The sequence below is a fragment of the Colletotrichum spaethianum genome, assembly GCF_022836535.1.
Source record: "Colletotrichum spaethianum MAFF 239500 DNA, contig07, whole genome shotgun sequence".
NCBI classification, from domain to species: Eukaryota; Fungi; Ascomycota; class Sordariomycetes; order Glomerellales; family Glomerellaceae; genus Colletotrichum; species Colletotrichum spaethianum.
Genome location: NW_026054777.1, coordinates 83,424 through 111,317, shown reverse-complemented (window position 1 = coordinate 111,317; position 27,894 = coordinate 83,424). Strand labels below are relative to the sequence as shown.

General features: G+C 51.1%; 9 protein-coding genes across 9 annotated transcripts; 6 read left to right on the top strand and 3 right to left on the bottom strand.

Annotated features, from left to right (window-relative positions):
- Positions 1-1,979: 1,979 nt before the first annotated feature.
- Positions 1,980-3,545, bottom strand: ColSpa_03473 (FAD-dependent monooxygenase OpS4; the record flags this gene model as incomplete). Its single annotated transcript, XM_049269685.1, has 2 exons — positions 1,980-3,114; positions 3,271-3,545. 2 exons carry the CDS (start codon positions 3,543-3,545, stop codon positions 1,980-1,982), a joined length of 1,410 nt encoding a protein of 469 aa, XP_049125642.1.
- Positions 3,546-5,135: 1,590 nt separating this feature from the next.
- On the top strand, positions 5,136-6,489 carry ColSpa_03472 (uncharacterized protein; the record flags this gene model as incomplete). Its single annotated transcript, XM_049269684.1, has 3 exons — positions 5,136-5,347; positions 5,405-6,169; positions 6,246-6,489. The coding sequence occupies 3 exons, from the start codon at positions 5,136-5,138 to the stop codon at positions 6,487-6,489; spliced, it is 1,221 nt and encodes a 406-aa protein (XP_049125641.1).
- A 185-nt stretch (positions 6,490-6,674) lies between these two features.
- On the top strand, positions 6,675-7,016 carry ColSpa_03471 (cholesterol 7-alpha-monooxygenase; the record flags this gene model as incomplete). Its single annotated transcript, XM_049269683.1, has 2 exons — positions 6,675-6,708; positions 6,796-7,016. The coding sequence occupies 2 exons, from the start codon at positions 6,675-6,677 to the stop codon at positions 7,014-7,016; spliced, it is 255 nt and encodes an 84-aa protein (XP_049125640.1).
- A 1,756-nt stretch (positions 7,017-8,772) lies between these two features.
- On the top strand, positions 8,773-10,719 carry ColSpa_03470 (FAD-dependent monooxygenase yanF; the record flags this gene model as incomplete). Its single annotated transcript, XM_049269682.1, has 6 exons — positions 8,773-9,068; positions 9,151-9,488; positions 9,579-9,619; positions 9,681-10,108; positions 10,168-10,373; positions 10,445-10,719. 6 exons carry the CDS (start codon positions 8,773-8,775, stop codon positions 10,717-10,719), a joined length of 1,584 nt encoding a protein of 527 aa, XP_049125639.1.
- Positions 10,720-11,490: 771 nt separating this feature from the next.
- On the top strand, positions 11,491-12,593 carry ColSpa_03469 (short chain dehydrogenase yanD; the record flags this gene model as incomplete). Its single annotated transcript, XM_049269681.1, has 2 exons — positions 11,491-12,404; positions 12,470-12,593. The coding sequence occupies 2 exons, from the start codon at positions 11,491-11,493 to the stop codon at positions 12,591-12,593; spliced, it is 1,038 nt and encodes a 345-aa protein (XP_049125638.1).
- A 301-nt stretch (positions 12,594-12,894) lies between these two features.
- Positions 12,895-13,761, bottom strand: ColSpa_03468 (putative oxidoreductase YfjR; the record flags this gene model as incomplete). Its single annotated transcript, XM_049269680.1, has 3 exons — positions 12,895-13,119; positions 13,191-13,614; positions 13,703-13,761. The coding sequence occupies 3 exons, from the start codon at positions 13,759-13,761 to the stop codon at positions 12,895-12,897; spliced, it is 708 nt and encodes a 235-aa protein (XP_049125637.1).
- A 1,151-nt stretch (positions 13,762-14,912) lies between these two features.
- ColSpa_03467 (4-hydroxybenzoate polyprenyltransferase, mitochondrial) lies at positions 14,913-15,938 on the bottom strand (the record flags this gene model as incomplete). Its single annotated transcript, XM_049269679.1, has 1 exon — positions 14,913-15,938. One exon carries the CDS (start codon positions 15,936-15,938, stop codon positions 14,913-14,915), a length of 1,026 nt encoding a protein of 341 aa, XP_049125636.1.
- A 593-nt stretch (positions 15,939-16,531) lies between these two features.
- On the top strand, positions 16,532-18,337 carry ColSpa_03466 (cytochrome P450 monooxygenase TRI13; the record flags this gene model as incomplete). Its single annotated transcript, XM_049269678.1, has 2 exons — positions 16,532-17,014; positions 17,078-18,337. 2 exons carry the CDS (start codon positions 16,532-16,534, stop codon positions 18,335-18,337), a joined length of 1,743 nt encoding a protein of 580 aa, XP_049125635.1.
- Positions 18,338-27,323: 8,986 nt separating this feature from the next.
- On the top strand, positions 27,324-27,539 carry ColSpa_03465 (uncharacterized protein; the record flags this gene model as incomplete). Its single annotated transcript, XM_049269677.1, has 1 exon — positions 27,324-27,539. The coding sequence occupies one exon, from the start codon at positions 27,324-27,326 to the stop codon at positions 27,537-27,539; it is 216 nt and encodes a 71-aa protein (XP_049125634.1).
- Positions 27,540-27,894: the final 355 nt, after the last annotated feature.

The following is a 27,894-nucleotide window of genomic DNA, read 5'->3' as shown; positions in this document are numbered from 1 at the left end:
CGGTTAGCCTCTGTTCGAACTCGAATTGGTCGGCAGTATCAAGGTTATGGCGCAACGACATGCAGGTGATTGACAATCCTTAACAATTTACCATCCCAGTCTTCCACACACGTCTTTGGTCGAAGATTCGGATGGTAAACTTAGTTCTTAATTAAAGGCTAGATGCCACGCGCACGAGTAGCGGTTTGTGGATCCTAAGCTGGGAATGGCAAGCTACGCACATGTGTCAATCACGTCAGGCTCAGAGCTGAGGTACTGTTAGACCTGTGTGCCATGCTCTATGCCTCTGAGCACCGAAATATCGCTCTATACATGATGCTCCGAATTATGAGGTATATGATGTCCCTTACTAGACCTGAAGACACCTAAATTTGTCACACCAATTCTCTGAGGAGGGGTTTCGAGCAAATATCCCATTTTGCTGTTCAGTTTGAATGATTCCCAGATGAGATTTGAGGCGTAGCTTGAAAATGTGTTAAGTGCTGTTTGGATTTTTCTGCCCGTCAACATCCACGATAATACAGCGGGAGTGTGACACGCCCTAGCCAATGTAGAAAAGAAACGTCCTTCTCCCACGTCTGGTAAGTGTTCGGATGAATAACGACACACACCCCTCTTAACTGTGCAGTGCAGTAGCCCGCATCAAGGCCATCCGTCGGTGTTATGGTTCATCAGACTTGCTGGGACATCGCTCGTATCTGCACAGACAACGTAACCAGCATCACTTCCATCAAACCTTTGAGCAGAAAGTGGCGAATTAATAGGTGAATACCCCTTTTTACAACGGCCGTTCTGAGTGCAGAGGTTGATGACAAATTGACTTTGGGAAACCGATCGTTGAAGAAAGGGGAGAATTGGTGTATGAAACCAAGGAAAATTTCTTTGTTTGATTGATTGGATTATCCTAGTTGTCGTCTACTTCCTAGCATTCTGACTTCTGGTATTTGATCCTGCCGTGAGGGGCCGAATGCACGTCATATTGAGAGCTGGTGAATCAATAAGTGTACTGAAATCGTGACTATGAATGTGTCCTACTTATAAAGTAAACAGACAATCTTGCATCTAGAGATAACGTAAGCAGACCTGCGCATGCTCGTGGATGAGCTCATGTTTGATAAGCAAACAGTAACCTGTTGCCACGATAGTCGGACTATTGCTGTAGCCTATATTCAAGCCGATGCCTTTTTTAAAGCCTCGCAATTTTTTTCACCCGACAGCTCGTGCCTAGTATTTCCAACTGTCTCATTCGGCAATTCGTACAATGTAACGCCTGAGCCATCTGCTTCGTAGCGTTGCTGGCTTCGAACAGGTATTTCATGCTTCCATTGCACTGGAACCGAGGGTCCTACGTCTTATCTTGCTTCGCCATATCCCATGGCTGCTTTTTTCTTTTGAATATGTTTCCAGGCCATCCATCCCAGGAGAGAGACGACAATCAGTGTCACTAAGGTGCCACCGATTGCGATACCTGCTACTGCTCCTTTCGATAAGCCCCTATCTGCAGATTCCGGGCCAGGTGATGATTGTGGATTCGAATCGGAAAAGGTTGTGGTCGGTGCAGTATTAAGAGCTGTTGAGGTTGGTGTTGTTGAAGCTGAAGACGTCGAAGATGATGGATCGGTAATATTGAAATAGTGGCATGTAATGATATCTGATGTGGTACCACTTCAGCGAGTAGCTTCTGTGTCAATCTACGAAGTCTTAGCGATGAACAAGACCAAGTAAAGAGAACTACAAACAAGGCCATTTGCTGTCATATATGAAGGATCAAACTGAAAACGGCTATCTCTAAACGCTTCATAGTAATCAAAGATAAACGCTTGAAGACAGTGGCACCATAATCAACTCAAAAAACTACCTCGACTCGATCTATAACTGCCAGTATATTCATTGTCTTTCCAGAAGCCAGAAACCCCCTCTGATAGATGTACGCCGCGTTATCCTAAATGCCAGTTTGCTAAAGGCTCGAACCGGAACTATCATAGCTTCATGATTGGTTCGGTAATGCTGCCATTGTAATCGGGTGCCGGGGATTGTTCGACTTCCACTTTAGCTGCCAATTCCGTCCAGTTCTCTATCGTATACTTCACAACGTCGTTGGCCCACATGTAGTCCTGCCACTCATTGTCGCACCACCGGTCCGCACGATCATCACCAACGATAGCCTTACGGATTGCATCATCCCTCTTTCTTTGCTCCTCTCCATCCGCCAAGTGAAGACTTTGACCTGTGGAGGCGGCGCTGGCAGCAATCTTCTCCGCTCGCTCCTTCCGAACGGCTTCATACGCTCTCAGCGCGAGAGGCACATTCGATGTGCAGGTCAAAGCGGCGGCGAGCACTGCGGCATCTTCGATGGCATTCGCGGCCCCTTGGGCTACGTATGGAAGCATGGGGTGACATGCATCACCGACTAGTCCAACACTACCACGAACCCAGCGGGGCATTGCCGGATATGTGTCCAAGGTCCATTCCAAAATGCCTTCCTCCGCGTGGCTCAGCCAGGCCTGTATGGCGGGGGACCAGCCCTTGTAGAAGTCTAGCATCGCTTTTCGGTTCCCCGTCGTGGACCAAACGTCTTCTGTATTTGCATCTCTTTGTGCTGCATTCTTAGCGGGATGGAGAAGAACAAGGTTATACGCTGTGTTCCTCTTCACTGGATACGCCATTACGTGACCTCCCGGTCCCATGTAGCGCACAGCTACGTTCTGATCAAGCATGTCAAGCAGTGTCTTGTCATGCTTGACCTTCTCGCGAGGGATGAGAAGTCTGTACGCTGCATCGCCCGCTGGGAGCGGCAGGTCTATATTACCGGTCACTCTAGCCAACTGTTTCCTCACTGTCGAATTGATACCGTCGGCGGCTATGACAATGTTGCCAATAACCCAGGAGAAGTCGTTTGTACGCAAATCCTTGACTTGAACCCAAGGCAGGAATAATGGATGGACGCCGACAACAACTTGTGACGTTCGAATGCGACATCCGGCCTGTAAGGCGGCTTTGAGAAGAACGCATTGCAGATCACCCCGGTGTATTACACCCATTGGAGCGCCGTATCGAAGACCGATGGATGGCATCAACGGGGTTGAGCCGAGTTCATCGTCGCTATCATATCGTCTAGCACACCAAGGATTAGCTAGCTGGCCAAGTGAACTCAAAGCAGAATGGGAAATGACTGGAATCTGATAGGGAGACTACGGGGATAGATAGAGAAGCTGCATTGGCTTTGGGTTTAAGAAATGCAGAACTGCTGGTGCACCGTGCTATGCTTACCTGATACTGACTCTAGAGAGAACAGATATGTGCTGCATCACCTCTTCCAGAACCCCCAACCTTTGCAGAATCCGAGTCGCATTTGGAGCGAGCTGTAGCCCAGCACCGGCCTCGGAAATCTTGGGCACTCTCTCGAGGATCGTTACGGAGTGGCCAGTTTGCGCAAGTGCAATACCCGCTGAGAGACCGGCAACACCTGCGCCAATGATGATGACGTTGCGGGGCTTCACGGCCCGGCGATATGTAAAGGAATATTCGTCCTGGGGAGTCTCCATCACGACCAAGGCTTCTATTCGTTGAACAACGTGGCAGTTTCGGCGGAACAATACTGAGGATGACAGATTCCCCCCCCTTATATCTCTTCGGTCAGACCATGCATTCAGAAACCACAGATACATTGGCGTTTCCACCCACCCATGTCCTCCACAAACACTTTTTTACCCGCTTTCCCGGCTGGGAGTGTCATTTTGATAGGCTTAGGACAGTGAGATCAGCCCTCCCAGACTCTTGAAAGGTCTGCAGTATCGAAGGATGAACCTTTGGAACTGGCAAAGGGGCGTAGACTAGACATGGGCTGAATCCCAAGACCCTTTCAGTATTCACTGCACGTGCTCTCGAAGCAAGGTAGCTCTCCCATTATCCTGGTCTCCGCAGGTAGCCTAGGCAGAACCATAGGGTAGGGACGATGGCAAACGACACTCGTGGCCTTTTTATTAATGGTACATGTGATAGGGGACTTCAGCCCAATCCGTGATCATGAATAGCCAGTATCATACATAATATTGATGCAGGACAACGGCGCTGAATCGCGGCCAGGCTTCCCAAAGGCTGGCTGTCAGGGGTCGCGATAAGTCAGCAGGCGAGGGTGGAGCACCCTGAATGCGCAGTAAGGGCGCAGCTCTTCAGATGGTAGTGCGTACGACATAATGTGATCACACGGGGCGCGACAAGGAAGAAAGGAGCAGTGTTTAGCTTCATCATCCCCAGATACATACCTGAGAGTTCGCATTTCACTCTAGTGACAACCATTTTGACAGTGGCTTAGCACCCATCTCATATGTCATAACCCTGGTCCAAGTAGCTTGCATATCTAAAGTCAGCCTGCTGTCATGCCTACATGAATGAAGGATACGGAGACGCCCCAGTCGCAAACGAGGCGAAGTATCGGCTAAAGACATTGGACAGGGGCATGCCTCCAGGCCTTTGACAGAAAGTAAACTTCTACAAAGTACTTGCACTTGCCTATTGATTGAGCCACCCGAGCCAATCAGACTGAAGACGAGTCGGAAACAATAAAAGATCTCTTGGGGTGGAGCCGCTGCAGCTGATCCTTCAGATCCCAAGATACAGCGTAGTAATTCGCGCATGGAAGGAAAACCCTCTTATCTCTTGCTTGTGAGTGCGTCTTTCCAAAAGAACTTTGGAAGCGAGTCAACGGCTGGCAACGCGGTCTAGAAGTGTGGTAACACTGACGTACATGCAGTGGGTGGACTCTGCGAATGGACAAGACACTAAAGTGGGGTGCCTCCTAGTTGTTTGTGGAACTGCTTACGGATAAGCCCTTTCTAAGAGAGTCCGTCCGCTAGGATGCCGGCTTGGCAAGATCCCTGTCAAAAGAATATATGGATATTATCTTCAGTTCCCATAGGCGCGTGCATCGTGGCAGAGACAGGACTCGGCTCGTGCCAGCATGTGTCCAAGTTGCCCGTCGGATGGATTGCACTTGTTTGGGTAATGTGTGGCGAAAGATACGTCTCGGGATAGCCCGAAGGTAGAAATTCTTACCTATATCGTGCTGTTTGTCGTGCAGATGAGATACTCTGCCCTCCCAAGGTTATAGGCCTCTTTAGCTCTGACACGTTGCCATGTCTGGATTTGATGTTTTCCATGAGGTGGCGAACCGCCTCGCCGGTTCACCTTCCGTGGCTCTTGCATTGTCAGTCGCAATCATCTTCCTCGTGATCAGTTGCTTCCGACCAACCTCCAATTCACCGCCGCGCCTCAAAGAGACCATCCCATTTATCACTAATACAATACAATACCTGACCAATGCTGGTGTTTTCATTGACAACGTGGCGTAAGACCACATTTCTCGGTCCCTACTCCACGCTGAATGCTGACTCTTGCTTTCCAGGGAGACTCTGAATGCCACCGGGACCAACATCGTCAAATTCTACGTGGGTTTCATGCCCGCTTACGTAGTGACTGGCACAAAGAATGTTCAATATGTTCTCAATTCGCCGGCGCTCCTGGACGGAAACTTCCTGCAGCTTATCCTAATGGATAAGCACTGGGGCTTGTCCGATCATGAGATTAGCAAGTTTGCCAATGACAAGTCTGGGAGGTCCAAGGTCCCGGCGAAAGTGTTGGACACGCCCGAAGACCAACGGTACTGGCTGGGACACGACCGTCTATACGTGGAGTATCTCAGCAATCGAAAACACTCCGATGCGCTCGCCGATTCGTTTTACACTTTGTTCGCAGAGCGATTGGACAAGCAGTTCACTACGGAATGGGCGACTGTTCAGTTGTTTGATTTGCTGAAAGTATCCATGGCAGAGAGCGCCATCATTTCGCTCTTCGGGTCGAAGATTATCGACCTGAATCCCGGTTTCGTCGATTGTTACTGGGACTTTGACGACGTTGCTGGCACTCTAGCTTGGGGGCTGCCAAAAGTCTTTCAACGCAAGTCCATCACGGCCAAGGACAAGCTCCACTCGATGACAAGGAAGCACATTGATTCTGCGTGGGAGCACTTTCGATGGGATGGTCCAGATGCAGAGTCCACCTGGGAGCCTCACTTTGGCTCAAGATTGTCTCGCGAGACAGCGAAGTGGCTCCGTGAAGGGGGGTTCTCAAACCAAGCAGCCGCTGGTCACACCCTTGCATCACTTTTCGGGTGAGTTGGACGATGGCCCCAAGTAAAAAAGAAAGAAAAAGTCTCAATTGTTCAAAATGCTAACACTAACTGACAGCCTCAACGGCAACACCGTTCCCGTGACGACGTGGGCAATGATCGAGGTGATCAAGGACGCGTCCCTCTTTCAGGCCGTTCGGGACGAATCGCTCAGCGCGTACACGACAGACCCAGTCACAGGGGAGCGTCGGATTGATGCGAAAAGGCTCATCAATCTTCCTCTCATGCAATCTCTCTACGTCGAAATCATGCGTCTCCACGTGTCCTTCAACGTAACGCGCAAAGCCACCCAGCCCTTGTGATTGACGGGTGCAACATCGAGAAAGGAGCGCTCGTGCAGACGTGCTCGCGAATTGCCCACTTCGAAGAAGACGTCTGGGGCACAGAAGGTCACCCGGCATCCGAGTTCTGGGCCTGGCGTCACGTCAAATATGTCGACGAAGTTGACGAAGCCAGTGGTAAGACAGTTCGTCAGCCGCAGTTCGCAATGAAAGGCCGACCGAGCTCATTCTTCCCCTACGGTACGTAGATTCTCCCATGGCGCTTGGTTAATTCATTTATTCCCCAGTCTGCAAATCGGCTAACAGCTCATCGTTCATTTGTTACAGGCGGTGGATACGTGATGTGCCCTGGTCGCCACTTTGCTAAGCAAGAGATAATGCTCGCGATTGCAGTACTGGTCACAAAGTTCGAAATCGAGTTCGTCGAATGGACCAACTCGGACGGGTCGAAATCTGACAAGCCACCGCAAGATGATGCACGCTTTGCCGGATTCATAGCCATGTCGCCTGACCGCGATGCCAAGATTCGGTGGAGAAGACGATGGTGAGAGCCAAGTTGATTCAACATTGAAAGTCCCACGAAGCAATTTCACAACACCCACGGTTAGATTTTAACAATAATATGGTCTTGATGTGACGATTAAAATGTGGACATTGGGATAGGTCGGTCGTCTAGTGGCCGTTTTGGGGAGTGTCTGTTATAGCTGTGCATGCTGTGGAAAAGAGAGCCGAATGAAGTAGAGCTATCGAAAGGGAAGAAATACCTTACTGACAAAGTTGAAGCTACAGAAGGAACTTCCCGCCACAAGTATATGGTCACTGTGTATCTTCATTTGTTGACTAGTTCATGGGCCATTTGCTGTTCTGGAATAGACAACGCTAGACCACGTATTATTTTCTCAAAAAATAACTGAGAAGCCGAAATGACGCAGCCTTATTTGCGCCACATACGTTTCGTTACGTTTCTCGTGCTGCCCTGTAAGCCACTCACCTGGATCCCCATTTTTCACTTTTTGCATACCTGGAATCTGATACAGGAAGCTGGCTGGGCTCAGTAGTCGCAATTATCAGCCGGAATTACGGCATCCGACACTAGTGATATCTCTCCGTTGAGCGGCAGGAACACCAGATACAGGTATGGCTACGACGCTAGCTTAGGGACCAGGCAGCAGGATAGCCAAGTATGGGCCCAAGAGGATTCAAGTTGTCAGGCAGATGTTTGTGATCCAGAAGCTGCCAATGAGGTGGAATATGATGGGGCAAGAATTCCCCAGGAATTGAATCTAGCCCCAGTCAATGGTGAGGTTACGCGGCTACGGAAGTGCTTTACAGGCGGACGAATAGAAAGATTTCTATACATGGTCAATTCATTCAAATGGAGCAAACAATGTTGTCTCAGAATGCATATGTTTGTTGTAGTATCGGTAGGCTGACAGGTGTAAGCCGCACTTAGGAGATGCTTATCAACGCTTGTGCCACTCGACCCTTGTTGGCACGGTATCTAGCCCCGTGGCCCTTCTCTATCCCACGGACTGCCACAAGAAGCTATTTTCGCCTAGAAAGGGGAGGAATGCCGGTTAGACTTACAGACAAGGATGTTTGGTCCAATAGGCAAGTCTAAAAGCGAATGTATCTGGAGAAAAATCGGAGAAATTTGAAATGGCGTCTTGCGGCTGTGGATGGGATAACCCCTGTGTAGCCTTTACTTGCACAACCCCGTACACAACTCAAAGGGTCTAAGAGACTAGCTGCAAGAACCCACTCTCCTGGTATCTTGGCCATGCTTACTATGTAGTCGAAGGAGTCGAAGGAATCGGAAGGGGTCCATACATTCTTCGTATCCCAACCATACGGATACTCCCGCTGGGGTTCACTCCACCAGTTGATCCACAGAGGCTGTAACCTTTCTCCACAAGGCTCCTTACTTGGCAGTTATAGCGCTAAAGTCCTATTTACATCCCACTATGGGAAGACGTCTTATCGCGCAGCGCGAGCAGAAATATATTGAAAGGATTACTAGGCGCTGCTGAGAAGGCAATACACGGCTCGGATAATGAACGCCCCCCACGATGACGAGCCACAACTGGTAGACGTGAACCTTTTGGCAGGGCATCTTGCCGAGATTTCAATAATTACACGAGCCTTAGTGAAGAACATGGCCTAGCGTCACAGCCCATCTGGGAGGAACTACAGGCTATGTGATGCTGTCCGAGAGTTCTGCGGGTATATATCTGCACTTCATGCAATACCGCCATCCATGTATCTCCCCTCTCTCGCCGTTGAGTGTACTGTGCTTGGTCAGTCATGAAGTCTCTTACAATTCTTGTAGCCGCCATCTGGGTGTCTGGCACCGCTGCCACGGTTGTCGGTACCGCCGCGCCAAGAGATATCAGAGCCCGCGGCAATATCACGGGCTTTGAAGACTTTGCCCGCAGCCTCGGTGTGGGCGATGACGACCTGCAGGCCATCGCGACAAAGTACGGGTCAGCAAAGCAAATTCCCAAGTCCGCGGGTGTGGCATGTCTCCTAGCACAGTACGCACTTGGCGAGTCCCAGGTGGATACCTCGTCGTTGAACCAAACTGTCGTCGACGAGAATTGGTAAGGGATTTTTGATGTTTTCCAATTCTATCCTTGTCTGTCTCTACCTCTGTTGTTTTCTTACTGAGACCGGTGCATACAGGTCACAGACTTGCCAGATTGAGCCATACTGTATCATTCAGCCAAGAAATGCAGGCGATGTGTCAACATCCCTTCGCATCATTGACTTCTTCGCAGCGAAGTTTGCTGTGCGCAGCGGCGGTCACTCTCCAAACCCGGGCTGGGCCAGTATCGGCCGTGAGGGCATCCTTGTGGACCTGCAGAGGCTAAACCAGGTCCAATTATCTGACGACCGCAGCTTTGCCAGCGTCGGCCCTGGTGGGAGGTGGGGTGACGTATACTCAACTCTAGACGCCCAGAAAGCCGTTGTGATAGGAGGGCGGCTACCATCTGTTGGTGTTGGAGGTTTGATCCTAGGCGGTGAGTGCCTGCGTCTACTGCCCAATCTTTGACAAGGCCTTCCAGAAACTGGGCTGATTTCGACTACAGGAGGTTTCTTTCACATATCAGAGCAGTTTGGCCTTGCTGCAGACAACGTCAAGAACTTTGAGGTATATCCCGTCGCATGTTTCTATCTTGCCAATGATCATAGCTAAGGCTTAATGACCGCAGATCGTTCTTGGAAACGGCACAATCTCTGAAGTCAATGCCAACAAGAATCAAGACCTGTTCTGGGCTCTTAAGGGCGGAGGTCCCAACTTCGGCATCGTTACCAGATACGATCTTTACACGGTCCCGGTGTACGAAGTATGGGGTGAGATTCTTATCTACTCTGTCGATCAAGCAGAGGACATCATCCGGGCGTTTGATGAGTGGCAGAAGAACGGGGCAACGGACTTCAAGTCGGCCATAGCCCTGACCATATCCCTCGACTCCATCACCCTCGGCCTCGTGTATTCCGAACCATCTGCACAGCGCCCAGCGGTGTTTTCACCGTTCGAGGACTTGACGCCCCTTTTAGTCGCGCTCCCTCCTGTGAACACTACATTCGCGTTTGTGGCTCAACTGCTTGGCTCTGCTTTCCCGACTCTTCCTGGACGGTATGTATCTGACCTGTACAGGAGTATAAACTGCGAGTTGTCACTAAAACTCTATGCAGACACGACTACCGAGGACACAGTTCTCGCATCGACACGGAGGTCACGATTGACGTGTACAGATTCTGGCGTGAAAAAGCACTGGACGTTCGAAACGCCACAGGGGCCAACCAGACATTCGCCATTCAGCATGTGGGGGACCACCTCATCCAGCAAGGCGTTCAGAAGGGGGGGAACCCCCTGAACATTCCAGCCGGGAAGCAGCAATGTGAGTTCGGTGCAGACGCTAGGATGCTTCCTGTCCAGCCGGTCCCTGCAGCGGCTAACAACTAAACGTAGGGTGGACGACAATCATCGACTGGGAGCACGAAGAAGACGATGCGCGTGTGCGGGCGGTATCCATTGAGACGACGGCAAAATGGGAAGAGCTAGGCGAATCACGCGGCTCCAACCTGGCGTTCGTGTACATGAACGACGCGTCGAGGGACCAGAACCCTCTCAGGTCGTACGGCGCAGCTAATCTGGACAAGCTGAAGGGCATTGCTGCCAAATACGACCCCAAGCAGGTGTTCCAGAAACAGCAGAATGGCGGGTTCCTGGTTTCGCGTGCCTAATGAGTCAATATTAAATGCTGCAGGTTTGGGGTTGTTGTCCTAAGCAAACCAGGCCCACACCAAGCCGATAGATAGATTGGGAAGATTACAGTCTTGGCCTGGGGGAGGGGGAGGGGCGGCCATTGTCCCCATTGGCGGCGCTACGCCGTGCGATGCTCTTGCAGCTGCAATGGAAATATGTAGCCTTACAGCCTACCAAAAGAGGTAAAATGGAGAAAGTCGTCCTGTTAAAGTTACGGCGGCAGAGCTCTGGCCACCATCTTCACAACACACATGCAAAGTCATATCAGACGGCATCCCCCAGCAAGGAGGGTGCCCCCCACGTGTTGGGCTGTCTTACCCACGTGCCCATAGCCCGCAATTGCCGCCAGGAGTCCGGCCCGGCCTCCGTATCTGTTAACTGCATGCCCTGTTCCACACCACCCGATAAATGTCCGTTTCCTTCGCATTTTGCTGTTGGTGCGGGTGTCGGAGGTGAATGTTGGTGGAGCATCCGACGTGGGGCCCAACAGCGCTTGTCGAACGCGGCTGGGCAGTCCCCTGCTAGGCACCCATTGAAACGGTGATGGACCCCTGGAACCGTCACAATCATCCCTGGGGGCAGTGAGTCCAGGGTGGATCAAGCTGGCTTCATCATCCCCCCTCGGCTTTGTGCTCTTGCCAAAGAATTAGCTACGAAGTCATTTCCCCCTCCCAATTCTGCTGGTCTACCTTCCTCGGCCATTGCGTTCTCTTCATTCGCCTCCTCCTCCCGAAATCAACGTCTCCATCATGGGAACAAAGCAGGAAACGACGGCGGAACCCCAGGCGAGCGTCCCTCGCTTTTTCTACCAGCAGATCACCGTCAAACCTGCTGAGATCCAAAATGTCAACCTACAGGGCAAGACGGCCATCATCACCGGCGCCAACACCGGCGTAGGCTATGAAGCCGCCAGCCAGCTCCTTGGACTCGGCCTGAGCAAGCTCGTCCTGGCCGTGCGAAACCTGGACAAGGGTAAAGCTGCGGCCGCGAAGCTCTCTGCGAGTCACAAGGTCGCAGAAGGCGCTATTGAGGTGTGGGAGCTCGACCTTTCCGTGTATGAATCCATTGTCAAATTCGTCGAACGCACCAAGACGCTTGAGCGCATCGACTTCATCGTCCTCAATGCGGGCGTCGCCCACGCAAAGCGCGTCTTTAACGAAAAGACAGGCCACGACGAGATGGTGCAGGTCAACTTTATTTCAACAGCCCTCCTCGCCATTCTGCTCCTGCCCGTCGTCCAAGCCAAGCGCGAGAGCCAGCCGCACCCCACGCGCATCACCTTTACTTCGTCGGAGGTCGCTGGGTGGACTGCTTTTGCAGAGAGGAAAGACTTTCCTCTGCTGGCTGCCCTAGACAAGGAAGGCAAGGTGGACATGTTGGATCGCATGTTCGTGTCGAAGCTGCTCGGCCAGTTTTTTATCCACAGGCTAGCGGCCATCGTGCCTCCATCCATCGCCCTCATCAACTCAACATCACCTGGCTCGGTCCACGACTCTGAGTTCAACCGCGAGCACGACAAGACGTTCTCAGGTGCCGCCGCCAAGGTGTTCATGAAGCGTGTCGCTAACAGCGCTGCGGTGGGCTCACGCTTCGTCACCGATGCGATCGTCAACCATGGCGAGGAAACGCATGGACTATTCCTATCATTCACCAAGTTGTACAAGTCAGTTCCCGTTCTTGCTCCTTCCTTGACCCATGGATTCTCTTCTAACCTCTAGAAACATGAAGGTTGGCGCCGATTATCTATACCCCCGAAGGTGAGAAGATTGAGGAGCAGCTGTGGTCGGAGTTGATGGCGGAGTTCGCGCCCTTCAAAGCTGAGGAGATTATCAAATCAGTGACAGAGAAATAGAGACTGGACAAGTGCACAGTGCGGAATATCTTTCATATTTAGAGCAAGCTACCATTCGAGAAACGGGGAAGGAGAGTGGTTACAAATCCACCACGCCAATAATCGCTAGTATGAGAAACTCTCTGCCTCTATTATATATACTTCAACTTAGTTATACTCTTGCTGTCATTGTTGTGGCCAGACATTGGTCCATGTTTTCCAATAATTGATCTCATCTGTCAAACACTTTCACATTTCACAATACCTCTTTGACCGTATAATGTTTGAATTATCGTTTTATTATGAACAATGAACATGTCTTCTAGTCAGTCTTCGTGCGGTCCGCAAATCGCCTCTGAAAGATCGTTTGCTGCATTCTCTGGCACGCAAGATCCCAGTCTGTCGTCCACTTGCGGTAAAACGGCTGATACCCAAGTAAGCCGCTGCCAATCCACCGACCCACCACCACCCCTAGTCCAAGTGACACATACTGTCCAAACGGCACCCAGCTGGGAAACGATACGTACGTTCCTCCTGCGTCAAATGTCTGGTGTGTAGGATTTGCGTAAGCAGAAGGGTTCACCGGCGCGATTGACAGGTAGGCGTTCGGCAACTTACGCAGAACAGCTGGATTAGGTCGATTTTGGCTCCTTTTACCACAACCTCATCCTGATATTTGTACCAGTTCTCGAAGAACACTGGGTTTAGTTCAAAGACATTATCTGTCTTCTCTCCCGACAGTAGGAACGCCACTTTGGTGTTGCCGTCGTCCTGTTCTGAGATTGGGAGGGGGTACGAGCGGTGGTTTACATAAGGCTTGATGGAGAACCTCCCGTCCGCTGGCGTCAGAACAATCTCTTTGCCTTCGATTTCGACGGCAAGCTTTCCCCGGACAGCCTCAATGTACTCTTCCTGGAGATGGAAGTGCAGAGGAGGCTTCTTGTCGAAGAAGCTAGCACCTTTCACAAGGTCGAGCTCGACCTGAAGGGCAAAAGATCGATCAGGATGGTGAATAAGGCGACCAACGACTGCATCCTTTAGACTGTAGAGGCCAAGGTTAAGGCGGGGTTAGCCAGGCCGCCAACATGAGACTAACATAGACAGTAAAGGAGGGGGAGCCATGTGCTTACACTCTGACGATTGTGTCCGAGTCGGAGTAATTCACTGTGTCCTGGTCTGATTGGGGCATCGTGGGCATTGTTACTTGCGTTTCAGTGATGCTGCGTTTGGTCTCCAACCTTTCTGAGGCGTAGACTGGTGATTCAGAGTACATAAAGTCGAAAAATGCGATAACTGCCGTGCACACATGCCGTTCTCGCCGGAACATTTGCGAAGGAAGCAGCTCCTTCGAGGGGCCGTGGCGAAGCTGTGCCTGCGGGCTGACGCGCCAGGGGTAACGGCATCTAGAACTTCAGCAAGTGGATCACCCTTGAGATATTGTGATATCGTTATGGCAAAGGCATAACATCGTACTGTTCTGCCTCCCACAAGACACCTTGACATTGGTCATGATCGCCAAAGGGCGTGCCTGAAATCCCTTGGTCCACAATTGACGCCGTGAAAGCGATTGAATGGGGAAGGCCCCTCGGACTCTCCAATGACCAACTGATGACTAGCTGAGGCCACTAATGCACGCTTTCTGGCGTAAGACAGGCCAAGGAACGGCGCGCTCCTCTTCGGGCTCGCCGCTCGGCAGCGCTTCTGCTGTGTGTGGGAACTATCCAGGGATACAGACCGGGAGGTGGGGGGCTAGTTTCGGTATTGCATATCTAAAGTATGCATTTAAACCCATGACTGCCAACACATTCCTTGCCAATGTCGAAATATCCATATCTAGATGTAGCTGGATCCAAGCAACCCCGGCCATCCGATGCCGAACCAAGCATGGATCTAGCAGAGTTCCCTTCTTAGAAGCGATACTCATGTCCATACAACCACGAAAAGGGATTTATTAAAACCAATAGACAGTAGCCAATAAAAAGCCGACGGCTGTGCCCCATTATTGCCGCGCTGTAGCCTAAAACCGAGCCGTGCACCTGGGAAACCCCGATAGCAAAGATATCCGATATGCATTATTGGCGAACATCACGACATGGCCCTGGTGGTGGAGGGCAACACACACTGCACGAGTGTTAGTATGCAGACCTGCATCAGCGGAGAGAGAAAGGTTTTTTGAAGGCACTGTAGCCTGCTACGGAGACTATCTTGTAGAGAAGATGAAACTGTTTGCCCAGCTCCGTTTGACCGCCGCCCCGTGCTCTCACCCGACGTTTAATTGAATGATTCCTAAACAGTTGAATGTTGCAATCAAATAAGGGGACAACGTTCCATTTCTAAAGTCTAGAGACCCAGCAAACCGCTTGATAGAACCCCATACTCCGCCAATAGACCACTCGCGATCGCAGCCCCAGTGAGCCAAAACCCTTGGGAAAACCAACGCCAACAGCTAGCGGGATCTTCGAGATCAACTTTGGCAACCATGGAGCCCACCGAGATGACACATCCAACCACAGTGAGGGAATAATAGGGGAGACCCATGCCTCCATAGTAGCCAGTCGACACGAGACAGGCAGTCATACCCAGGAAGAGAAGCCAGAGCGCTGGTTTCGCGAAACCTTGAATAAAAACTGCCGTGCTCTTCACACCAACCTTGAGATCGTCTGCAAGGTCTTGATGGGCGTAGATTGTGTCAAAGACGACGACCCAGAGTATAGAGGCCACCAGCAGGCTGACGGTCGACGCATCGGTCCAAGGACTCGGCACTCCCATGCCTGAGCTGCCGATCATGATGCCCCATGTAAGGCAGAAACCAAGGACGAGCTGGGGCAGGTGCGTGTGTCTCTTGGCCCAGGGGTAATAGATGGTTCCGATGATGGTTGGAATTGTCGCAATGCTTGCGTCGCGGGGCAGGAAGAGCAAAAAGGCGGCTGCTCCTATCGCCTGCGTGCAAGCGAAAATGACCGCAGCGCGGGGTGTGATGGCGCCTCGCGGAATAGGCCGTGTTCGCGTCCGCTCGATCTGAGCATCAATGGGGGCGTCGATGAGGTCGTTCCAGGCGTGACTGGCATTGTTGCAGAAGAAGGACCCTCCCAAGAGTACGAGACTCACACGGAGGACATCTTGAAGAGGGAAGTCATGGACACTCGCGGCATGGAGGACGCCAAAGATATGCGGGAAGTAAATGAGGAAGAGTCCGGCCGGCGGGCTCAGTCGCGATAGCTGGATGTAAGGGATCCACGACACCGGGAGGAGGTCGACCCATCCTCCGGCGTGGACGCCTCCGTACTGCTGCGAGAGACCATCTGGATTGGAACCGTCTTCGGTTTGTCCTTTGGCCTGCTTCTCGGACTGTAAGATTTGGGCCATGATGTATTGCAGCAGGGGGTATGTGAATGAGTATTAGATGATACGATGATCAGAGCAAGACGCAAAGTTATATGATGATGATCTTATTAGGACACGTACGAGTTCGGGTCCTAGAATGCTTTATTAACGTAGTTCTAAGCAGCTGAGACGCGGGCAAGCCCTTCCTGTCATCCCAAGCTGATCGGTGTTGTCGAAATACCTACACCATGTACATGGTGGTCCACCCACCTCGGAATAGGCACCCACTCTCGTCTGCAGCCACCCCGGGCATCCTGCCCCTTCCAATGCAATCATACCCAAGACGAATAATTCACATCGTCATCTCACCCTCGGGGGCGTGTCGGGGGATCCTTCTTGTGCACGCCAAGTTATAGCTTCGCGTCTTGATGCAACCGAGAGTTACATAGGCTATAGATATCTCGGCCCTATTTTGCGCTTTTGGAAGACGCAGCGTGGCAATAAGCTGTGAGGGTGACATTACCCACCCGACACATCATCCACTGCCCTTGAGGGTCTGCTTTTCAAAGTACAGCTGTACGACCCAGCTCCCATCACTTTAGACAGTTTCAAGACTCTTTACGCAATCAAAGGAAATGGCGCACGATATCTCCCCCTTACCTCTTCGAGTCCCTCCGACGGCGATTGTCGGGGTTCTGGTCCTCACTCTCTGTTTCTGGGTCGTGCGACTGGCTTATCGCCGACCGCTGCCTGGAATCCCATACAATCGTGATGCCGCAAAGCGCCTCATGGGAGACCTGGCTGAGCTAGGGGAATGGGAGAAAAATGGCAAGGGAATCCGGCCATGGTTTCTGGCACAAGCGCACAGGCACAATTCTGCCCTCACCCAAATCTTCTTGGGTCCTTTTGCGCAGCCGGCTGTCCTCGTCTCCGACTACCGAGAAGTGAACGACATCCTGAGCCACCGGGATGCGGTCGACTTCAAAAGAGGGAAGAAGGTGGACGTCTTCAGCGGGCTCCTACCGCATGCGTTTCCGGCGATGGAGACGTTCGATCCTCGGTTCAAGAGCAGCAGAGATCTAGTGAGGGATCTCATGGCTCCATCATTTTTGAACACGGTATGTGCCATTGCCGGCTCCTGAAAATATTGTGTACGAGTAGCATTAACACTCGAGTGATAGGTCAATGTACCCCACGTCTACGCCGTGGCCTGCAACCTGCTTGAGCTGTGGAGTACAAAAGCTCGTATGGCCAAGGGCCATCCGTTCAATGTATTCAATGACATTGTGGAATTCTCTTTTGATGCCATACTGAGTGCGGCAACGGGTCTTGGCCCCGAAGGCGGAGACGTCAAACGCCAGCTATCTCACTTGGCCGCTGTAGAAGACGACGGATCATACGTCGTTGACCGTGAGTTGGAGGTTGACGATCTTGTCCACCTCCCCGCTGCCGAACAGTCACTCAAGCTCTGGGCTCTTGGTGTCAATGAGGAATCGCTCTGGAAAGGATTCTACATGCCTTGGCCTCGGCTGTACCATAGAGCTAACAAACTTTTGCCGTCAGTGCGCAAGGCAGAAGGAACTCTTAAAGAGTACATGGAATCGCAGATCACCGCGGCTATTCCAAGGCTGTCTGAAGGGGGCCATCCGGAGTCGGCCCTTGACTACACGATCCAACGGGAGATGAAAGCTGCCGAGAAAGTTGGCAGGGAACCCTTCTTCCGAGACCCCCGCATTCTCGACCAGTTGTCTGGTTATCTCATCGCTGGTCACGATACTTCGACGGGTTCCCTGCTCTGGCTGATGCGGAGGCTTCTCTCCCACCCCGAAGAGCAGAAAAAGATTCGAGCCAATCTGCGCGAGACTTACAGCGCCGCGTGGGATGAGAAGAGGCTACCCACCCCGGCCGAAATCATCCACCGTTCCCCTTACCTGGATGCTTTTATTGAGGAGGTGTTGCGGTTCAACACCCCGGTCGTGACCATCATGGTAACGACCTCGATGAATACTATTGTACTCGGTCATCCAGTTCCCGCAGACACGCAAGTCTTTCTCAACCTTACAGGTGCATCGATTAACATGCCTTCGGTTCCCGTAGAGGAGCACATGCGGAGCGAGACGTCCAGGACATACAAGCCCGCGAGACAAGATTGGGACGACCTCGACCCGGGGGCGTTCCGGCCGGAACGCTGGCTCAAGAGAGGCGAAGACGGTAAACTAGTCTTTAACGCGGCCAGCGGGCCGACCTTGGCTTTTAGTGCCGGGAACAGAGGTTGCTGGGGCAAGAGGCTCGGATATTTGGAGTTGAGGGTTCTGCTGACATTGCTGTTATGGAAGTTTGATTTTGAACTTCCAGAGAAGCTAGTGTCTTGGAATACGTACGACTCTCTGGTCACGGCGCCGAAGGAATGTATTATGCGTGTTTCTGAAGTATATCAGTGAGAAGAGCTTTACTCTATGGGGGTTTGAGCCTTGATTGGGATAGGTCTTCAGATAATCAGTAACCAGTCGTAGACTCAACAGAAGATATAAAACCAAGATTCACATGTACTACTAAAGCTTAAGAGTTAAGATACACCGACGATGTCAATCATAGTGTTGACCGCTGAAGGGCTGTCTATAAAGAGCTATTGAGCCACAAGCCCAGTCCTTATCTATATACATGATGTATCAATAGTCGTTGGATTGATCCTTGAGGTGGAATTGCTCATATTTATTATGATCCATCACTTGATCCCATTACATTGTTTTTACGTCCAAAAAATCTTGTAACAAGGACCGTAGGTGGTCTGTCTCCATCTGGCTGCTTTAGCCAACTATATTCCTTGCTTGGTGCCATGTGTTATTGCACTAAGTGTGCCACGCCATGATGGATCATAGATGGATTTACAAGGTCGTTTCGGCAAAGCGAATTCCATTTTTTAACGTTACAAGCAACTCCTAATTAGTCCTTACTCAACTACGTACGGATGTAAAACTAGGTGCTTCTAGGATTGCCATTTGTTTGAGCGAATTGATAAAAGCCTGCAGCATTAAGAGCACTGTGTTTTCTAGAATGAAAAGTATCTAGTCAAAAAGGAGACCTACTCGCAACAGCCCGTAAAGTAGCATTTCGGTGAACAGCTGTAATTGCAGTGGTATCAAGTTGAAGCGTGGCAAAAGCGTGAAGAATGCTGACTTCTATTGGAGATTTGACCCCAACCCCAAGCACTAAAGGTGTTCGATACTCATGTTGACGGGATGACTTACAAATCGGCCTTGCGCTTTTACATACAGAGATGGCCATTGGTGAAAGCCTCCGCTTCATACAACCGATGCATCATTACCCAGTTCTTAGCTCGCGTTTATCTCAACAATAAACTCATATCCTTATGCGATTCTCCAGGGCTGGAACTCGGCCTTAAGCTCCCAAGACATGTGTACGTCTAGCAGCCTGAAAGAATAGCAAGAAGTCATAAGACATCACTAAATGAAGTAGCTTGTATTCATTTGAAAAGCAGGTAAAAAAATTAAGGCATATGACATTAAGTGCCTTGAACCCAATTCTGTTGAGAGGTACAAAACAAGACTTGGCTCAAGAGCTTAAAAAGAAAAGCTCTTGGTACAAGTACTTTAATTTCTTATCAATTATCGCCTTGCACAAAGGCTTTTCAAGGTTATTGTTACGATCACGAGTATGAAGCAAAGGTCATCGGGGTCGTAATGGCGGTGACAGGACACCATTGTTTCACCGTGGTCGTCTAGGGTCGGAATGAAACACTAACTGACAAAATGTACAGGCCTTGCAAGAAATGAATCTAAAAAGATGTCATCAGAATCCGCATCATCCTGGTACTTGGCGATGGAGGCGGATTCGTAATAGTAGCATATGCAACATGCAGTCACCCGTTGCCGTGTCCGACCTGGTTCGGAGCGGCCCTGCCGCACGCTAAGCCGCGGCTGCAACGGTTCCCATCCGTCTTGCATATTAAGGCGTTGGGCCTCTCAGTCCACGCCTAAATCCCCTTCGTGTTATGTCCCACAACCTGCTCTGATTTCTGTTGTTGCTTTTTCGTCCTTGTCGTCCCACACGCTTAGCTTTCGGATCGCCGGAGCTCGATCCGTTCGATCTGATTTCCGACAATGCAACCCTACATACCTACCGTCCTGTCCTGCTGTCCTTCAGCTTCACATTGATATTGCTTTTCCTACCTCAATCGAGATGAACACAGATTCATACCACAACCGCCGCCCCCGATCTTTCTCGTTCTTACCACGCTCTGTCCCTTTTTCGATTTTGGATCTGTGCTTGCCTCGTTCTAGACACGCTATAGGATGACTTTCTTAAATTCGACCTTCCTGCCCAAGTTAGATGTGATGGTTTTCACCATCCTTACATCCGCTTCATTCCATCTTATTACTTCAGAGCATAGACATTGCTGTCGTACGATTTACGCCTGGAAAAAGAGGAAGCCCACCGTCTGTAGTTCCTTGCGTCTGTTCTAAGGCCCGGCAAAGATGTCCACACTATCCGTCGTGGATTCGACGTTCGTCAACAATGGTAGCACCGCAAGGTAAGATCTTTCATCTCTACGAGCCAGCTTTCTTTCTATTATTACCTTGTCGTTTTGTGACAATAGTATCATTAGTTTGTACCACATTTGCCTTTGATAGAGTCCTTTAGTCTAGGCCAGGCTGTGATAAGTTCTATCGATGCAGTTGATCTCCTTTTGACTTGTGACTAACTCTTGGAGCAGCCAGACCGGCACATCACACAAAGATCTTAACTCTCGAGCGCATCCGAAAACCACCTCGAGTAGCGTCCACACCAATGCCACAGTTCAAGTCCCTAAGTCAGTGCTTGCCTTTGACGGTCCAGACGCTCGCCTGGTACGAGTTCACGGAGAAGTTGCAAACATCCTGCAGCGTCTTCTAAACTCCTCGAACTGTGAAGAGACGGAAGATTTGAAGGTTCCGTCAAAAACAGACATTATGCACAACCTGAAAGGAGTTGGAAAGCGGTTCGAGTAGGTTGCTTTTGCTTAGACTTTGTAGCGCTACTGGTATCAAATGTAATCCTATAGCATTCTCGATTTCAAGCTTAACGTCATTGTATCTGCAATAGTTAGTAGTGGTTATGTGGATGAAGTTTGACCCTGCCACTTCACGAAATAGTAAGAGGTGGTAGGAAAGCGCCAAAAGAGCGTCTGCAGGTGGGCGTCGGAAGAAGTTTCCAGGGCGCTATCCCACTGTAGGTAACTGACTATGTAAAAATGGTGTACTCTATGCGCTGTAAGCCAGTCAGCCAACAGTCCTGGTGCCTTTTTCTTCATCGCAATGCATGTCCATCACCCAAAATTTGAACAGCTTGAAAAGATAGACTCTAGATACTGATTTTGCTGGGGGCTCTTGGGTCTTCGCGTAAGCACACTTCTTACATGGGCCACGACAAAGGACATGACAGATGGCGGGAGAACAGAGACGCACTCTGGAACCTGTCGCGGTCATGTCTCGCTGTGCTTCTGCATACGCCACAACAGAAGAAACTTTCCTTCTCAATCCTTGCTCAGGTTTTTGTTCCAGAGAAACATCCACAGCATGTGTTTTGCCCTACTTAGGAACCTCAGACCAGACTCCAAGAGACCTGCCATCGTCACCCATCCAGGTTCCACGCATATGGCATGTGAACCATGAAATTCCCCATGCGAGTAGTGGAACCATCGTGTATCCTCCTAAGTTGAGGCCAGCACGACGACGGAAGCCCTGTTTACCGAGTGGGGCCGCCTTCACCGGTCAGCGACGGGTGTGATCCCATTCTGACCTAGCCCACGCAGGATCTGATCTCTGATGCGCGAGTATTAGTTCTCCCAGCTTCCCCGGCCAATTGCGACACCCTTCTTTGTGGCTACAAAGCTAGCGAGCGCCAGACGTGCTGGGCAAATTTGAGGCGCCAAAAGTTGTGCATCCTCCGATATAGTCTTCCCGTTGGCCGTTCCGGGGGTGGCCCCAGTGGCCAAATGCCCGTGCGTATCTATCTATTTTAGGTTCCGCCGTCAACGCGTACCGTCCGAAGCCTGCCGCCCTTTCGGTGGGAAGCTTCGTCTCATCCGCGACCAACGTCATTCAGCCCATGGTGATAATCATTATTGTTGTTGGCTGACCGGTGCTCAAGTGCCAGAGAAATACAGATACCCATAAAACACTCCACCTACAGTGTCCAACTAGCTGCAAGCCTGACCTGAGTCGCGCTGTTTTGGCCAAAAGACATCATCTAGTTTGCCCAAACCGCAATTCGGTATTTATATGCCACGGAGTAAGGAGTGATGCGGTGCATGTCTATATCCTCTCGTTGCTTGGCAAAAGGATAGCTATGCTGGGAAGTTAGTGGCCAGCCCTCTTTGTAAATGGGACCAGACACCGACAGCGTGGCATTCAACAGACACACGCGGGCGGGCGCTTGAGCTGGTGGCAAAAAAGATGACTAAATGTAGAAACCAAAACCCACAGTGAGCCTCTGCAAGTTTAGGCTGTCAGGCGTTGCGTACGCAATGAGGCTATTGGGTTGGACGCCTTCTTGCGCACCATGGTTCGCATTACTGAAGGTGCTGGTGTCTGGCAAGTTTGGATCTCATAGCAGACGTCCTAGAAGACCCGAAGCCTTTGATTTTCCCGCTCGCAACATGTAGCTTCGCAAAATATGATCCGCCTTTGGGTCTGCAAAAGCCCACCCCTCAAGGTGGCTGTGAGCTTGTTGTTCGTTTTCCTAGGGCGGTGTCACCCGCCGTAGGAAACCCCCGATCCCCGGGATTCATTGCTTCAAGGCGCCAAGGCGCAGCAACCGGTTGGGGAAAACATTAAGCTCATCCAATGGAAGCCAGCACAACACACCCTCTTTCTGTGGAAGGGGAAATTAAAGGCTCCGGAAGAAGGATGTTAAGACGGCAGCGCACTCCAGCCAGTACGTTTCAGGAAGCGTTGAGAAAGAATTCGTCCGGTCTGCATGCTGGCCTATGCCACGTCATTTGAGCACCCTTGAAGTACTCAGATGGTCTGGCCCATACTCACAACAGGCCATGCAATCTCCTGAAGTCAGCAGCCGTTCGCACTCAGCAATTACAGAGCCTTGGCGGGCTAGACTCTTGGCCGGGATGCCAAGTGCTCAAGGAAACCAGTCAGTCGTCGGAGGAAACTCGCCAAAGGGGCTTACAGTGTGACTGGGTGATGTGAGAACAACGAATTAAGCGTAGTGCTGCAGGGCCACAAGACCCCAGTGAAGCATGGTCTAGTGTAAATGTATGGCATAATTCTCCACTCCTTCTCCTCTCTCTTCATCCCCTTTCTCCTTTGTTCCTCCTCCGAGAGCTTCTCCGCATCGTCCCTCTCCTGTGCATGAGGTAGCGATTTAATAGACTATTTGCATGGTATTCGCCACACACACGCCCGCGCAAATGAGTGCGCGCGCGCGCGCGCGCAATGAGCAACCGAAATGGAAAAAGGCTTCTGAACAGTCATTCAAAAGTGGAGCTACACACCTAGGTGACCAACTATTCGATACGTGTATTCGTTCTGTTGCATCACAGAGATTAAGCTTCATAGACTGAAGGCGTCAGCTAAAATTTTCCATGTTGAGGTGTCTTTCACCCCGTGCTACCATAGGATCGCCACGGTAGTTTGGCTGGTTCCAATAACTGCTATTATCTCCTGGTATTTGCCACCGATTGTCCACTTCAATGTGATTTTTTAATGAGGTTTGAATGAGTGAGATGCCGAGCGATAAAATCATGTGTAACACAAGGTTGGTCGCGGTTGCGACTCAGAACTCTGCACGGATAGAAACATACGATGCTGAGTGCAGCCGGGAAAGGAAGACGCCTGTTTGGTCAGGGGTTGGACAAAACTCAACGCTGTCTGACTCTGAATCTCCTAGAACGAGGGGGTCCCGGTGTCCGGCAATGTGGAAGCGCTTCCCGTATGTGCTATTGGCCGTTCCTCGCGTTTACCCAGCCGATGCACAGAGTCTTGCTAGGTGCAGGGTGTAAGGTGCAGAAGCGAACGAGAGTGGATGCAGCCATGACGACTTTCTCTGTCTGTACCCAATGAGGCAAGTAGAGTTGGCTGTGAGGTCTGTCATGTGGTCTGCAGAGCCGCAATGTCGTATTTCCGAGAACCTTGGTCCTAGCACCTAGACAATTGTGTTGGCCCCAGCCAGGGAGCTGTAGTGATGTGTTGGCAAAGCGGGCCCGGGGGCTTCTCGTTTGCCACCTCTTTTCCTTGGGGTTTCGTTTGAAGTCCTCAATCCGTAACACCTGATCACTATGGTTATAACAATGGATCCACGGGGATTCTGCCGAGTGCTCTCGATCTAATTCACTGTTGTCAAATCAGATTTGGTATTCCAGCAGCATCTTGACCTATGAGTTGGTCCATCTTACGGTAATACGTGCGGGAATGCGGGCCTATGCTTATGATGGCCAACCATCGCGCTCCCTAGTCTAGAAGCAAAGGGTGGCACTGCAGAGGCTCAGCGAGGTCCATCTGCTGTGAAGACCTGGTCGGCTCCGAAGAGTAATACAAGAGGAGAAACAAGACTTTGACGCCCTATTTGCAGGGCGTGCTTGGAGCGTCAGTAGGGCGTTGAGTAGTTCAAGTTACTCGGATAATGTTTGTCTGGCGAGGGGCAGGTGAAGCGCACATCAATCTGCCACCTCAGCTGACCTTCTATGGACCCGTAATATTATCGTTCTTTTTCGGTGACAGCTTTCTCAGGAGAGCTCTGAAATTCCCTCTGTGCCAAAGGGTTTGAGGAACAGTACTTCTAAACAAGATCATTTAAGCACTTTCATTTCAGAGTGTTCGGTAAACCCATCGTCCGGCCGGGACTTTTGGTAGATCTCGCTGACACGTCAACTTTCTATGTTGTGCCGATTTTGCGGAAGAGTGAACAGACCTTAATGCTCTAAATCCTTGGCAGACTTTGCCAGCCTCGTCGCCTCCGACTCCCTTACATTAGCGACCATCTGCTTTGCCAATCTCCACACCGGGAGTCTTTCTGGCCTATCGGTGCTAAGTCTGAGCTGATATGGGGCCTATTCGAATTTCATGCTGGATGTTCTCCACATGACGATGAGTTGTGAGTTCCCACTAACCCAGCATACTGCAAGACACATGCAAGCTTGTTGCCTTTGCCTTTTCTTCCACCTTACCGCAGTAGCTGGGGGAAGACCTGCTTTGCCACCTGACCGAAAAGCATCACGAGATGCTAATATCTATGTGAAGCAAAACTTATGTTCGGTATCTTATACGACTTGTGTTCCCTCTGACTCGATCTTCATGAGCGAACATTAGGTTTCAAAACAGCGAACCACACCCATTCGTGTTGACCTGAGCCGAGCGCGATAGTGACGGCCTTGAACGGAACTGCTGTATGCGCCAGAGGCAGTGACATACAGTCTTGAGTCATAACTCTGTACACAGCAATAAGGATAACCCACTGAACAATTACAGAAGGGACCCGTTAGACCTTGCATTCAGCCTGCGGTGCAATTAGTGACCCACGGGCAGAATCTCTCCTTACGTACCGGGCAAGGAACAAGGTTGTACTCAAATGGTGGGCAGTACGCGAGGGTTCCGTATTTAGGATCTGCGCGTCAAAGTCGAATTTGCAATGGGAAACCAAACAATGAACAATAATCGCGGCCCAGTTTCGGAAGCCCCTCTTGGCGCACCAGTCGACTCCTCGAATCCGTTCTAATGGGTCCGCAGTACGCTGTAATAGCAGCGCTTTCTTATCGAGAACCAGATGAGGGTCTCTGCACCACCGTGGCCCTTTATCTAGGTTGTGATTAGTCACTAGAAAAGGGAATAGCATTTATAGAATGAAGCAATTTAAGCTGCCTGATTTCAAAGGCCACTATTGACTGGTCCTAATTGTGGCGCTGGGGAATGGCAAGACGGCAGGGTTGTGAGTCGGGCTGCCCAAGTCGCCAAAGTCTTCAAAATATGCAGGTCTCCAAAGTCGCCAAAATCTGCAGTGTAGGGTTGCTTACGTCTCGACCGTTGTGGAAATTGGTAAAGTCGTTAGTCCCCAATGTCATGTCGTCCGATACTGGTCAGATCTCATTAACCTCGCCTGGCACCCGGAACCAAAGAACGGACAAAAGCACCTTTAGACAATGAGTTGTCCATTCAGGCGCTCAGGTTGAGCGCCGTCATTCCCTATTCTTGTGATATTCGACATAATGTGACATCTGAACAAAAGCAATCACATCAACTCGATCACCCTACCATTACTGTATTGTTCCTGTCGGCGCAGGTGTGCGTGTTACAGGAATGTGACATGTGATACTAAGCCATCAATCTACCGGTACAGGCTGCTTATTTTGCACCGTTTCGTACCTTTTGGTTTTTCTTTTCCTACAATTCTTGCAGGGAGTGGGGGAGGGGGCCGGTACATCTCGGCAGGACTGGGAGGACCGAGGAGGTGCAGAAATTGGGGCGCTGGTCGCCGCTGCGTTTCATGCCGAAAGCCAACTGTCATATTCTCCATGGAAAGCGAGATGAGAGACAACCAACAGGTGTGGTGGCCGCCACCCCATCCGCCCGATTTTCTTCTGGCTAACTCCGTGCCAATGCCACCAACCTTTTTGCGAGTTGTTTCCTGACGTTGCTCCGAGCGTGTCCATCCCGCGCACGATTGCAGAAGAGTGAGATGTGATGCGTTTCCTCCGCGGTTGAGTTATGACATGGTGCAAGGCACAATAAGCCGATGCCGTCGTGATTGCAAGAGTGCCGAACGTCGTCGTGCTTCAGCTCTCGAACCCTAGCTTAGAGGCCTAACGTACGGACAGACGTGCGCTGGTGACGTGCGCGATTTGTGCAAGGTATTCAATGCGGCTTGGAGCTGTCAATTCAAGAGCATCTTGCCTCAGAAGCTTAAGGTTCATCCAGGACTTTTCGCATGGATGACACAATTCCCCTGGAAACGAGAGCGTAAAGTGGCTTTGGTGCGCCCAGATCTACACGTGTAACCATGTTGGGACGTTCTTGTGGCCCAACAGGCCCAGGGTTCAGGGACCAAGACAAGGATTGCCGACGACGTGAACGCAGTAGCAAAAGGCAAAAGCCAGAAAGGTTGGGCGTACGGATTCCGACCTGTGGTCACAAGGAGGCAGTGTGACGAAAGGACACCTTATTAGCTGGAGACGAGGTCCTGCACAGGGGTCTGGTTCCCATCTTGAGAAAACCTGGAAGGTCGTTTGGACAGGGGGAGGGCAGATCCAGGCATGTCCTGCCCCTCTCCGTGCTACCGAGTACTTCCGTACGCACGTAAGAAGAGCAGCGGGGGGCTCGGAAATGATAGCTGACGAAGACTGCCCTCGCACCCAAATACCTAAGCCGGGGGTGATAGGCCAACCGGATGCTCGAAGGTTTTCCGACGTCGGCTGTCACGATGGATGGACGCAAGCGCGAGGAGCAGCCCAACGAAGCAACGGCGACTGCACACCGAGCCGTCGTCATCCTGACACAGATTGGCCTCCGCGGTGCACGCGGCATGTTGGTCATCTTGGAAGTCTGTCTTTCCGGGCTTCTCTGGTTGGATCTAGATGCTATTGACGAGATTCTTTCGGCATGCAGACCGCAGCTAACAGCATTGACGATAGGATGAAAAGCGTGCGTTCGGAAATGGCGAAGACGCCCGAGGGACGGCTGTTTCATTCATCCCATTGGAAGCTCTGGAACACGGCGACGCTCTTTCTTTCGAGAGTACTGCACTAGTAAACCGTACACCGTAGTTGGGGGACGATCAGCTAGTCACACGCACTCCACAGAGGAACCGGCCAAGACCCCTGCACGTCCAAGACTTGTGTTATTCGGGATCTGCTGCACAGTCAATATTCTCCTCGGGCGGCGCTACTCTCAGGTTGGAGCTGCGCACACAGCAGGTTGCGCGAGGTGGTAGTCGCCCATGGCACCCTGCGCGGTACGCTTTTCCCCGTGCGTGGCAGGGACGAGCGGCGAAC